General features: G+C 54.5%; 1 protein-coding gene across 4 annotated transcripts in view; it reads right to left on the reverse strand.

Moving 5' to 3' along the window:
• Positions 1–13,860, reverse strand: part of TRIP10 (thyroid hormone receptor interactor 10) — a 72,351-nt gene that overhangs the window by 24,234 nt on the left and 34,257 nt on the right. For 2 of the 4 annotated variants that reach the window (XM_075121813.1, XM_075121810.1), the window contains exons 2-3: positions 11,027–11,142; positions 516–572 (exon numbers count right to left, since the gene is read on the reverse strand). In XM_075121813.1, the coding sequence (XP_074977914.1) occupies positions 516–572; positions 11,027–11,142 (173 nt within the window). The remainder of the gene's footprint in view (positions 1–515; positions 573–11,026; positions 11,143–13,860) is intronic. The other 2 variants (XM_075121812.1, XM_075121814.1) reach the window with 2 other exon arrangements.

Here is a 13,860-nt window from a genome sequence, read left to right on the forward strand (position 1 = left end):
TCTGGCCTTTAGATCTATTAAAGAAACTTGAACCATTGCAATTCATAGAGTTTAAGGCCAGAAGGGGCTATTCTGTTATCTCCTCTGACCTCCTGGAGGGCACGGGCCACAGAATTTCACGCAATTACTCCTGTGCCAAGCCAGATAACTTGCGTTAGTCCAACACAAATGCACCTTCCAGAAAGGCAGCCGGCCTGGATTTGAAGATCAAGGGATGGAGACTCCACTGCTTCCTTGGGGAAGTTGGACCAATGGTTTATCACCCTACCATTAAAGCATTGTGCCTTATTTCTAACTTGAAGTTGTCTGGCTTTAAACTTAGAATCATAGAAACATTGGGCTGGCAGGGACCTCAAAAGGTCATCTAGTCCATCCTCTGCCACACTGAGGCAGGACCATTTATACCTAGCCAGGCTTTTGTGTCCTTAAAAACACCCAGTCTTTGGTTCTCATTCTGTCTCTCAACTAGCTTCAAGAGAATGACGTGCCAAGATCAGATAGACAGAGGCACTTACTTGGATTCTGGATCTTCTCTTGTGTTCCGTTTCGGAAGATACTTTTTCACCAGATTCCTGCAAACGGGAAAGAAAAAAAACCCACAGGAGAGTGGAGGTTTCCTGGGAAACAAGGGTAGGGGGTTCCCTGCACCAGGAAGATTCCAAGACAGTTACCAGCCAGAGATAGCCATCAGACCAGAAGGCCCCGGATAGATAGAAACCATCGTAAGAAGTCGTCAAGGAACCCCGAGACCCAGTTCCAGCACCAGAAATCTACCAGCCCCACCCTGAGGACAACGGGAAAGCTGCGGACTTTTTGTGAGAGCGCAGCCCTGCTCCAAACTGTTCGTGAGCTAATCCAGGCCAGCAGTGTGAGGGGCAGCTGAGGCAGGGAGAGAGGTAGTGACTTGCCCAGGGTCATCGGCAAAGCTGGGAACAGAATCAGCTCTGCCAAGTCTCAGTGCAGCGTCTGATCCACTGGACCCAGCTGGAACTAGGTTGTAAAGTCCTTGGAATCCCTGTCTGTCTGTCGTACTTACCTGGTACTGTAACGTCTGAGTGCCCCTCAAACTTTAATATACTTCTCCACACAGCCCATCAGGTAGGGCTGTTATCCCCACGTCACAGATGGGGAAACTGAGGCCATGAGCAAGAAAGAAAGAAAGACAGACAGACTTGATCATTTCCATATAGTGAACCAGTGGCAGAGTTGAGATGAACCCAGGAGTCCTGATTTCCAGGTCCCCTCTGCTTAACCACTGCACCTCACTCCCAGAGCTGGTCACAGAACCCAGGAGTGTAGTCTACTAGCCAGAGCAGGGCACAAGGAGCCAGGACTCCTGGGTTCTCACCCTGGCTCTTGGAGGGGAGTGGTATCTAGTGGTTTCAGCAGGTGGGGCGGGGAGTCATGACTCCCAAGTCTTACTCCCAGCTCAGAAGAGAAGATTCTGTACTTCCAATTTCCCCTCTGATGTAGCACTAAACCACGATAAAAACCCAGGAGTCCTGACACCCAATCTCCCACTGCTCCAGCCATTCGACCCCACTCCCCAGAGCCAAGAAGAAAACCCAGATCTCCCCCTGGGGCAGTGGAAGAAAGAGCGCATCATGGGAACGGAACAAAACAAAACAAAACCCTTTTCTACACACAGCCATGACGGGAAGGTGCTTTTTGGTGGGATTTCACCCCAAGGCCCGACGCAAGCGGTCTCTGAAAAAGCTGGGCAAGAAAAGAGAAACGAAACCAAAAATCTCCTCTGCTAGGAGCTCGGAGAACCCCCCGGAGTGGAGGGACAGACAGGCAGCCTGGTGTGAAATGGGCTCGAGAGGGCAGCTCCCTGTAATGTGGTTTGCAAGAAAAAGGCAGCGTTCAGACTTCTCTGCCACATGCCTGCTCTTCTTGTCAGCTACCCCGGGGCTGAGCCAGCCTGGATGGGGCTCTTCCTTCCTCCTGCTAAATATAGGCCAGTGGCTTCTGACTGGCCTGTGGCAGAGACCTGCTTAGCAGAAAGGCTAGTCTGGCCTGGCACTTGCCCGCAGCGTGAACAGCGGCTGCTGCCCCTTAAAGGGGACAGGACGAGGTGGCTGCCTTCACCACCAGCGTCAGCAGGAGGTGAGGGTCTGAGAAGCAGAAGATGGGGATGAGGTTTTAAAGGAACAGGCCACCCCCTTCCCACCCACCCATTGGGCCCAAGCCTCTTGATCAATAATAAAGCGCATTTCACCCACAAGCCTTCAAGCACTTCACAAAAGCATCACAACCCTCGTTTTAGAGATGGGGAAACTGAGGCACAAGAAGCAGCAGCAACTTGACCCAGGACACCCAGCTCTGGCTGCCGGCAGAAACAGAGGCCCAAGCCCCAGCACATCCATTCCCAGATACACAGCCCACCCTGCTAGTACGGAACCAACCATTGTTTATTACAGTCACAGCTACAGGGCCCCAGCGGAGACCGGGGTCCGCCATGTGCTGGGTGCTGCCCAGACAAAGGCCCTGCCCTAAAGGGGCTAGAGAAGAGTGTGTCCTAGGGAAAAGTGAGGCAGGGAGTGGGGACACAGAACAGGGGAGGGGCAGAGCTCAGAACAGAACCCAAGTCTCCCAGCCCAGGGCTCTACCCACTAGGCAACGCTGCCTATGCTGGCTGGTTGGTTCAGGACAGACTTAAATGGCACGACCCCCTCTGCCTCAAACAGAGAATTTCCTAGCCCTGGCAGGAAACTCCCCGCCTCTCTTACATGATGTAGCCTTCTTAGAAACCAGAGCCACGGAGAGAGCCAGGCAGCCCACGGTTTCACCTGCAAGTTTGAGCACAGCCCCTCCCAAGAGCTGGGAGTTTCTTTCCTGGTTAGAAAGGAGATGGAGCCTATTAGATGAGAAAGGGGAAAAAAAAAAAAAAAAAAACACTGGACATCCAAGAAGCACCTTGCAAACAAATCCACACCACACTGCTGAGTTGGCAAGATCTAGCTCGCTCAATTCACCAACAGACGAAGCACGGCAGGGCTGGCCATGAGCCCACGATACTGCCAGACGCTGCCTCTCCCGGCTTTGTCTGCCACTCTTTAGTCATGATCTGGAGGCAGGGCTGTTGCATAGCAAAATCTTGTCCCCTCGCCCTGAGTTTCACGTTGGGTCTTTTTTTTTTTTTAATTCACCTACTGGTGGGGGCCCGGGGGGGGTGTGCTTTTTGGTTTGTTTGGTTTTTTTTACTTCAGGTCAGTTTCAAGCTTTTCCGGGCAGCCACAAGGGCTAGAAATTTACATTTTAAACCATCTTGTCAGCAGAGATGCTTGTGCAGACACCTGCGGCCAGGAGCCGAAGCGTTCGGAGACATGCTGTAAGTCGCGAGACTCGCAATACAGTGACAAGAGTTGGCTGCCCCCTACTTGAATTACGCCTTGCGTGCATGTCCGCCCAGGCAGAACGCTGCCCCCAGCTGGCGGGGTGGATCACAGCTCTGCATGTGTGTATTTACAGCCCACTGACCGACCACATCCCCTCCCCCCACCTCATCCGCCGTGGCGCTTTTGCGCAAGGCCAGCAATCATCATTGCCGCTTGGCCCCTTTTAGACAGGGGAGCAGCGGATATGGACAGTCGCTCCTCTGCTGCATTGTACGCGGTATTATTGACCGATCGGCGTCCCAACTCACTCACCCACAGCGACTGGGATCTGAAGTGGCCACTAACCACGGGCCGCCGAAGGCGTAACACGACTAGATCGGTTCTGTGGCTGGATGGGTCTTGCCTGCGAAAGTTTGTTGGTAAGAGACCAAGGACTGGGCCAGGCTGGAGAAAGACGCCGAGACAGATCGCTCTAGGGCAGGGGGTGGAGGTGCACCAGCAGAGGAAGGGGCAGCAAGACACTTGCTCACTTAACGCCCTCCCGCTTAACGTTGTTTCCAAGTTACGCTGCTACTCCATTAGGGAACGTGCTCCTTTAAAGTTGTGCAATGCTCCCTTATAACGTGGTTTGGCTGCCTGGTCTGTCCACTGCTTGTATGATTCTGTGGAAGAGCAGCGACTTTACAAGGGAGCATTGCTCAAGTTCCTCTTCTCCGCCTCCTCCCTCTCCCTCCCAGCGCTTCCCCCGCCGCCAAACAGCTGTTTGGCAGTGCTTAGGACTTTCTGGGGAGGGAGGGAGCAGGGAAGCTGCCCTCCCCTGGCGAGGCAGGGGCATTAGGGGCTGCAGGACCCTGGGCTGAGGGGTCCCGGGGCCCTGCCTGCAGCTCTAAAGCCGCTTTCGGAATGTGGTGGGCCGGAGGAGCAGGGGCAGCCGCTCAGCCAGCGGCCGGAGAGAAGCTGTACTTTCCCCTTCAAAGCACCGCTTCTCTCGGCCGGCTGGCTGCGTGGCTGCCCTTGCTGCTCCCGAGTCCTCCGGCCCGTGCTTGCAGGGCCGCATTCCAAAAGGGCTTTAGAGCTGCAGGCCAGGGCTCTGCAGCCCCCGCGTTCCAGGTGGCCCTGCCTGGCCAGGGGGGGCAGCTCCCAGAATCGGGGCCATGGGGGCGGTGCCTCACTGCGCAGAGCCACCTGTGCACCCCCTGCACCAAACAGGAGCTGCCCCAGGTAAGTGCTCTGTACCTCCTGCCTGCCCCAGCCCTGAGCCCCCTCCCACACCCTAACTCCCTCCCAGACCCTGCGCCCCCACCTTGAGCCCCCTCCCACACCCTAACTCCCTCCCAGACCCTGCACCCCCAGCCCCAGGAGGAAAATGGAGAGAAAAAATGAAAAACGGGGGGGAGGGGAGATGAGAGAATGGAGGTGAGGGTGGAATGAAGCTGAGCACAGGGCCCCACTAACTCTAAATCTGCCACTGGAGGGAAGGGGAGGAACGGGGAAGTGCCGCGTCCCTGCTCCTCCCCCCCTCTCTCCCAGAAAGTCCTAAGTGCCTCCAAACAGCTGTTTGGCGGCAGGGAAGCACTGCGAGGAAGTGGGAAGAACAAGGACACGGCGTGCTCCGGGGAGGAGTGGGAGTGGGAAGAGGCAGGCCTGGAGCAGAGCAGGGACAGGAAGAGGCAGGCCTGGAGCATCCCACAGCAAAGTTAGGGCTTGTTCTTCTCGGGGGAAGCTGCTGCTGCACAAGGTACTTCCCAGCGTCCTTGCCTGCCTCATTGTCTGCAGCGGGCTGTGTATGTGTGGGATAAGCCAGGGGCGCATCCCCACCACAGTACAGTACTGTGCAGTATATAATGCCGAAACAGCTTCCTTGGAACCTAACCCCCCGCATTTGCATTAAATCTTATGGGAAAACTGGATTCATTTAACACAGTTTCACTTAAAGTTGCATTTTTCAGGAACAGAACTACACTGTTAAGTGAGGAGTTACTGTATCACCACTACTCCTAGTATCTTCCAGAGGAGCTTTTCTGAAAGCCAGTGGGGCACTGAAACCTTTAAAGGGCCAGTGACCACTTCAAAGCACTGTTCCCTAGGCCGGGTAGAGACCCCCAAACAGCCACTTAGAGCTAGCATAGGAGGACCCAAGTATGAAAGTGACACATCAGAGGGAAAGTGACTTAAGGCTCCCTGGTGAAGAAAGCATGTAAATAGGGAACCAGCCAGAGAGCAGGCCTTGAGGTTTGTATAATTAGTCATCCCAGTGCACCACAACCGTGGGGGAGGGAGAGAAGAGGAGAGTTTGTTTTATTTTTAACACTATTTGAATTTATTGTCTGGCCAGCATCCCTGCAATAATAGGATGGGATGTGGGGTTGGGCGGAGCAGGGGGGAGAGAGTGTGTACGTGTACCACTCACTGCTCTCTGCTAGGTGGAATCAGAATGACTTGATTCTGTGTCATAGGCCCTGTACTGCTAACAGAGATTCTTCTGGGGAGGACAAAGGAGCGGGATGTGGGGGGATACTTGGGGTCGATCCCAGCTGCTCTTATCTGTCTAGCTAAGGAATTTATCTAACACCCCTGCCACACACACACACACACACAGTGATACCCTTCAGGGCAGGAACACTTTACAGGTGGGGAATGGAGGCCGAGAGAAGATAAGGGCCAGGTTTTTCAAGGTATTTAAGTACCCAATTCCTGTTGATTTCAATAGAAATCAGGCATCCTAAATACCTTGAAAAATCTGACCCTAAGTGACTTGCCCACATCTCCCAGGGGTTTGGGGCAGAGCTGGGTTTAGAACCCAGATCTCTTACATCTGAACAGCCAGTCAGTCCCCTGTCCACTGAACCACACAGCCACCCAAGGCCCATGCTAGAGCCCTAGCCACCGCACTGTCCAGGCTTCCTCGGGGTGAAATGCCCAGCAGCCGTGCTGTGCCACATAGGGGCAGTCGTGTAGCATACGTGGGAATCACAGAGCCCCTAACTCAGAAAGACTCACCCCTGCATCCTCAGAGTCCCCCCTGAACAGCACAGTGTGCAAGGGGGAGCAGCAAGTTGCTCTCTTCCACCCCAGAAGCAGCCGCATTCAGCCAGCATCCAACCCTCCCCAGATGCTCAAGAGAAACATGTTACCCGGCAGCCAGGTCAAGAAAGCACCTTGTGTTTCCATGCTGGGTCAGCTCAATGGGGTGGGGAGGAAGCCCTGAGCAGGGCAGAGGGACTCGGCAGACAGCGGTTAGAGGAAAAGGCTGGGACCCAGGTGACCTGGATTCTGTTCGGGTTCTGCCACTCATCTGCTGGGTAAGTCACCGCCGCCGGCATTGCAGAGGAGCGTTAGGTACTTTCCAGCTAGGCTCCCTCCACTTTCTCACGCAGTTTTTGGTTCCTTCCCTTGGAGGTTGCTAGGATCCCTGACTGATATCGCCAGCCCCCTTGCCCCGGGATCTGAACACCCGATTCCTTTTAAATTCTAACAGGAAGGGAGTGTCTACACCCCTTCGCCTGCTTGGGAGCATTCCCCTGCCATCCTCTGAGCCGTCTAGTCCCCCTTGCCCGGGTGGGCCTGGCTTGGCCGCTTCTCCCTGGGCTCGGTCTTCTCTGCAGAGTTAACTCAAGTGTTGTCCCGAACACGGGTCCTGTCGGTGCACAAACCCCTCCCTCCTGTGCTGCGGGGCTGCTACCTCGAGCCAGTTGGCCCAAGATGGAGCATAGGCTAAAGCCGGAGCGAGCAAATCTCATCAGCTGCTAACACAGCCACCTTGGAGTGTAGACTTGGCCGCAGGCTCGTGCCCCTTGGATGCTGCTAGCCTTCCCACCATCCCCCACACGAAAGGATAGCCAAGTTCTCCCAGGATGCACTGGGAAGGAAGTCACAGAGGGGCTCAACTTAGTGCAGTGCTAAGAATCATGGGACACGCCCCCAGAAGCCCCAGCAAGCACAAAAACTGGGGTAGTGATGAATACTGAAGAGGTCAGGTCCCTCACACAGAGTGATCTGGGCGACTTGGTAAAATCGGTGGAAGCAAACCACGTGTGTTTTAATACAGCTAAATGTAAATGTGTACATCTGGGACACCCAGAACGCACGCCATGCTTACAGGATGGGGGCCTCTAGCCTTGGAAGCGGTGACTTTGGAAAGGATCTGGAGGTCATGGTGGATAATCAGCTGAACATGAGCTCCCATTGTGAAACTGTGGCCAAAAGGGCTAATGCGATCATAGAAGATTAGGGTTGGAAGAGACCTCAGGAGGTCATCTAGTCCAACCCCCTGCTCAAGGCAGGACCAACACCAACTAAATCATCCCAGCCACAGCGCTGTCAAGCTGGGCATTAAAAACCTCTAAGGATGGAGACTCCACCACCTCCCTAGGTAACCCAGTCCAGTGCTTCACTACCCTCCTAGTGAAATAGTGTTTTCTAATATCCAGCCTAAACCTCCCCACTGCAACTTGAGACCATTGCTTCTTGTTCTGTCATCTGGGACCACTGAGAACAGTCAAGCTCCATCCTCTTTGGAACCCCCCTTCAGGTAGTTGAAGGCTGCTATCAAATCCCCCCTCACTCTTCTCTTCTGCAGACTAAATAACCCCCGTTACCTCAGCCTCTCCTCATAAGTCATGTGCCCCAGCCCCCTGATCATTTTCGTTGCCCTCCGCTGGACTCTCTCCAATTTGTCCACATCCTTTCTGTAGTGGGGGGGGACTAAAACTGGACGCAATACTCCAGGTGTGGCATCACCAGTGCCGAATAGAGGGGAATAATCACTTCCATCAACCTGCTGGCAATGCTCCGACTAATGCAGCCCAATATGCCATTGGCCTTCTTGGCAACAAGGGTACACTGCTGACTCATATCCAGCTTCTCATCCACTGTAATCCCCAGGTCCTTTTCTGCAGAACCGCTGCTTAACCAGTCAGTCCCCAGCCTGCAGCAGTGCATGGGATTCTTCCGTCCTAAGTGCAGGACTCTGCACTTGCCCTTGTTGAACTTCATCAGATTTCTTTTGGCCCAATCCTTCAATTTGTCTAGGACCCTCTGGACCATATCCCTACCCTCCAGCGTATCTACCTCTCCTGCCAGCTTAGTGTCCTCTGCGAACTTGCTGAGGGTGCAATCCATCCCATCCTCCAGATCATTAGTAACGATGTTGAACAAAACCGGCCTCAGGACCGACCCCTGGGGTACTCCACTTGATACCGGCTGTCAACTAGACATCGAGTCGTTGATCACCATCTGTTGAGCCCAACAACCTAGCCACCTTTCTATCCACCTTATAGTTCATTCATCCAATCCATACATTTTTATGGATTGGACACTGGCAAGAATACTTTGGGAGACTGTATCAAAAGCTTTGCTAAAGTCAAGATATATCACGTCCACCGCTTTCCCCATATCCACACAGCCAGTTATCTCATCATAGAAGGCAATCATCTTGGTCAGGCATGACTTGCCCTTGGTGAATCCATGTTGACGGTTCCTGATCACCTTCCTCTCCTCCAAGTGCTTCAAAATGGATTCCTTGAGGACCTGCTCCATGATTTTTCCAAGAGACCGAGGTGGGGCTGACCGGTCTGTAGATCCCTGGGTTCTCCTTCTTCCCTTTTTTAAAAATGGGCACTATATTTGCCTTTTTCCAATCATCCGGGACCTCCCCCGATCACCACGAGTTTTCAAAGATAATGGCCAATGGCTCTGCAATCACATCAGCCAATTCCCTCAGCACCCTTGGATGCATTAGATCTGGACCCAGGGACTTGTGTATGTCCAGCTTTTCTAAACAGTCCTTAAGCTGTTCTTTCACCACTGAGGGCTGCTCACCTCCTCCCCGTGCTGTGTGGCCTCTGCAGCAGTGGGATGTGAAAACAGAGGAATCTCAAGCAGGGGCAGAGAGGTTATTGTCCCTCTATCTGGCACTGGTGCGACCACTGCTGGAATCCTGCATCCAGTTCTGGTGCCCATAATTCAAGGAGGATGGGGAGAGGTCAAAGAAGAGCCACGAGAATGAGGAAAGGGTTAGAAAACCTGCCTGATAGCGAGAGACTCCAGGAACGCCAACTTCTTTGCGTAACAAAGAGACGGTTAAGGGGTGACTTGATCACTGTCTATACATACCTACCTGGGGGACAAATCTTTTATAAGGGGCTCTTCAATCTAGCAGCAAAAGGTCTAACACGGTCCAGTGACTGGGAGCTGAAGCTAGACCGATTCTGACTTGAAATAAGGCATACATTTTTTAACAGGGAGAGTCACTGAACACTGGAACAACCTGCCAATGGCCATGGTGGATTCTCCATCACTGAGGTTTTAAATTAAGGTTGGATCTTTTTCTAAAAGCTCTGCTCTAGGAATTATTTGGGGGCAGTTATCCAGGAGGTCAGACCAGATGATCACAGTGGTCCCGTCTGGCCTGGGAATCTGTAAATGTGGGCAGGAGGCGGAGGGCAGCCTACCCTGCCACTGCCCCATGCCATGCGCCAGTTTCTCCTGATGCCCATCACCAGGGTATGTGGGAGGCAGCGAGCATATCTGCTCTGGAGCTAGGCAGAAGACGGTCTCCGGGGCAGTCCAGAGCAGATTCACCAACAACTCCCCCCCAACCAAGGGCCAGAGCATAAAGCGAGGAGTCACTGGTAAAATCCAGCCAGCAACCCGGGAAGGAGTCAAACAAACTTGGACAGCAGCTCCCAAATCTCCCCCCCCATTCGTCTGTATTCCAGGCTGGAAGCGCCAAGGGACTGGCTGCCCTGCTGGCAGAGCAGCAGCTTTTGGGAGGGGAAGAGGTGGAAAATTAACTAGGAAACATTGAGTTGCACCTAGTTAACCCTTTGCTCCCTGCTAGGCCAGGCCAAGCAGGGATCTTGGAGCACAATGCAGATAATATGGCAGACATGATGCATGGGAGTGGTGGTGGGGGGGGGGGGGGGGGCATGCAGGGTTATGTGCCTCCTCCCCCCATTTGCTCTTTGGCTTGTACTGAGCATGCTCAGTAACACTACTGAAGCCAGGAGCCCTCACTCTGCCACCGCCCCCCTCGACTATCGGCAGGTATGAGTGGTCTCTGCCACAAGGCATGGACAGGTCAGGGATGGGGGAGAGACAAGGGAAGGACAGAGCTGTGAGTGGGGCCTGGGATCCGGCCATCCTGCCAGCCAGTTCCCTGCACGACTTTGGGCAAATCCCTTCTACTGCCTTTGCCTCAATTTCCATTTCACAGATGGGGAAATGGAGGCACAGAGGGTCTATCTACACTGCAACGAACCCCAGCCGTGGGACTATAAGATCGCAGTACAGACGTTTGGGCTCAGGCTCTGGGACCCACGTTACACAGCTCAGGCTCCAGCCCGAGCATCAACACTGAAAATGTTTAGCCCCGCATCTCAAGTCAGCTGACACGGGCCAACCCCGTGGGCGTTTTACTGCAGTGTAAACATATCCAGAGAGAGGAGACTGTTTGCTCCAAAGGTACCAAAGGAGGAGCTGAAGAGAAAGAACCCAGGAGTCCTGGAACCTGGCTCCATCCTCTAACCACTAGACCCCATTCCCCTCCAAATGCAGGGAATGCGACCCAGGAATCCTGCCCGGCCCTAGTTCTGGGAGGGAATGTGACTAAAATCCAGGTGCCCTGACCACTAGGCCCTTGTGCCTTAAGCAGCAGTTCTGGCCTTTGTCCCCTGCCCTCCTACCTGAGCTGCTTGGCGTAGGCCTGCTCGATCTCCGTCCGCTCCTTCACGAACTTCACGTACTTCTCCATCAGATCCAGCCCCCACTGGGTGTGACGCTCTATGTCGTCAAACTGGTCCTGAGGGGGAAGAGAGGTGGGAGGTGTCACCGCACAGCTGGAAACAATACAGCGTCCTTCCTACGCCCAACCGCCCACTCTGATGCCCCCACCCCGAACGCTGGGCTCAAACCGCAGCGTTCCCCACCCCACCCCTCGCAGAACCCCGGGTTCAATTCCCAGCTGTGCCAGCTCGCACCCGTGGCAACCCACCCCTCTTCCGCCCCAAACACGGGGCTCAATCTCCTGTGGTCACACAAACACCCCCCCAGCCCATGCCCACTAATCTCAGACCACCCCCCACCTCCTCAGTACCGTTCCTCACCCCTTGTGGCCTCTCTTGATCCTACAGACTGGGCCCCAGACTTGGGCCCCAGGAAAACACAATGGTAGGAGTCCCTAGTGCTCCCCCCACACACACCCCCCACTCCCACCCCTCTCCACATCCCTGTCCCCAATCCCAGGCCACACACCACCTCCCCCAGATGACCAGCCCTGACCCCCAACCTCCCCTCCTCCCAGCTCCCCACTGATCCCAGCTCCCCTGCATCCCCACACCTTCCCCTCCAGGCCCTCATCATCCCTAATCCCCAAGGCCTCCCCTAAGATCCCCAGTCCCAATTCCTGCCCTCCCAGAGGCTGGGAAAGGAGCCCAAGTGTAGCAGCTCGCCTTCTGCGGGCAGTGGAGGAAAGGCCTGCGTTCCCGTGGGCCCCCCCACGGGCTCGCCTCGCTGGCGGGCAGCCAGGCCCATTCAGAGCTTGGAGGAGAAAGACGCCAGGGCGGGGGGTGTGTTTATAAACCCAGCCACACAATGCGGCCTTGTTTACAAGAGCAGCTTTTGCCAGGGCTCAGGCAGGTTTCACATGGAGACCAGATTCCCCTACCCAACGGCTCTTCTGGGCAAGGGAGAAATCCCTGGCACCGGACCCGTGCCCTTCCCACCCCGATGCCAGAGCCACCCACCAACCCAGCTGCAGCCCAGTCAAAATGCATCCTTACCCCCGCCTGGCCTCCAGCCCCTGTCACAGTGCCAGTCGTCCACCCCCAGCCCCCTCTGTCCCTTCTCCATGCCACCTTGGCACCATGGGTGCAACCCTCCCCCGCTGCAGGTGGGCAGCGCCTCTCAGGCATGGTCTGCAATGGGATTTTAGCCACTGGTGCCTCTGTGCAAACGGGTACACCCCCTCCCCGCCCACCCCAACCTGGGGCAAAAACTGCACTGTCGCTAACAGGGTTTTCGGCCTCAGAGTTATATTAGTCGTAAGGCATTAAAGTCAACTCAACCCAGACACCCAGTAGCATGAAAAGGATAAAACCCTCATGCTCCAGAGCCAGATGTCAGGTGGAAAACATCCCCATGGGGGAAAACGTGCCTCTAACGGCCACCCACAGAGTTTCTTGCACCATCCTCTGAAGCACTGGATGCTGGCCCCCGTCAGAGATGGGATGCCGGGCTAGACGGGCTCCCTGTTCTGATCCAGTGTGGCAAATTCATATGAAGACACATTCCCTGACCTACGCCCCTTCATTTCTCTCTTCAGTGCTCTGTGCGTGATGGCAGTGCCTCGGGGCTCAAACCATGCCCCATTGCGCTAGGTGCTGCAGAGACATGGTCCCTGCCCTGAAGACACAGGCAGAACAAGAACTGCCGGGCGTGTGCATTAACTATTATAAAAAAAGGGATATAAAACCTCAGGCTTAAAGCAATCTCTGTTAGTAATTGGCACAAGACTTCACAGGAGCCTGAATTAGGAGACCTATGGGTGTCAGCTAACATTAGACACACTATCTAGATTCACACACTGAAAGGCCAGAAGGAACCACCATGATCTACTGAGCCTAACCTTCTGCATAACACAGACCAGGACGAAATAGACCCAGAAAGGGTGGAAGAGGAACACAGCATCTGGGGCACGATTTTCAGAAACCATTAGTGGTTTGGGTCCCAGCTAGGGCCCACCTTAACGCTGTGTTGGCTCAGTTCTCGGGACCCTGATCCTCAGAGGGCAGGTGCTCAGAATTGTGACCCACGTCTCTTTAAGGAGCCTCAGATCATGCACTTGGTGGCTTCTCCAAACACTTGAAGCCGTTTAGAAAGAGAAACCCGGGCTTGATCTAAAGGTACACTCTCTAGCTCAACCACCAGATGTGGGCTGGAGGCAGGATTCTCTGGGTTATAAAACAGGTCAGGTTCATCCAGCGTTTCTCAGCCCTTTCAGCTTGGCAGCTCCTTATTCAACATCAAACATTCACGGCAAATGTCCCTGCTGGGTCCTGGGCATAAAGCCAGCCTTGGAGACGCAGCTCACAACACACTGCTTTTGGGCTGCCAAAGCCACCCCACAAGGCTGGGGGCCTTGCTCCCCCCCAGGAGCCAGCACTGGGACCCCAGCAAGTTACCATCAGCCCCCCTCCCCCCGCCCATGGGGAAGAGTACACTTTCCCTGCTGTCCCAGCACTCAGCAGGGCATCTCTCCCCTGCTCCCGTCCTTATACAAATAAAGAGACCAGACCGAGACTCAGGAGATCTTAGCTCACTTCCCAGTTCTGTGTCACACTCCACGTGACATCAAGAACCTCTGTCTGTCTATTTCGTTATTACCATAGCGTCTCAAAGCTCCAGTCACGAACCAGGACCCCACTGCACCAGGCGCTGCACAAACAGAATAAAAAAGATGGACCCTGCCCCAAGGATCTTACAATCCAAAGAGAAAAGAAAAAGATGGCAGCTGGATATG

This window comes from Caretta caretta, chromosome 20 (genome assembly GCF_965140235.1).
Source record: "Caretta caretta isolate rCarCar2 chromosome 20, rCarCar1.hap1, whole genome shotgun sequence".
Classification (NCBI taxonomy): Eukaryota; Metazoa; Chordata; order Testudines; family Cheloniidae; genus Caretta; species Caretta caretta.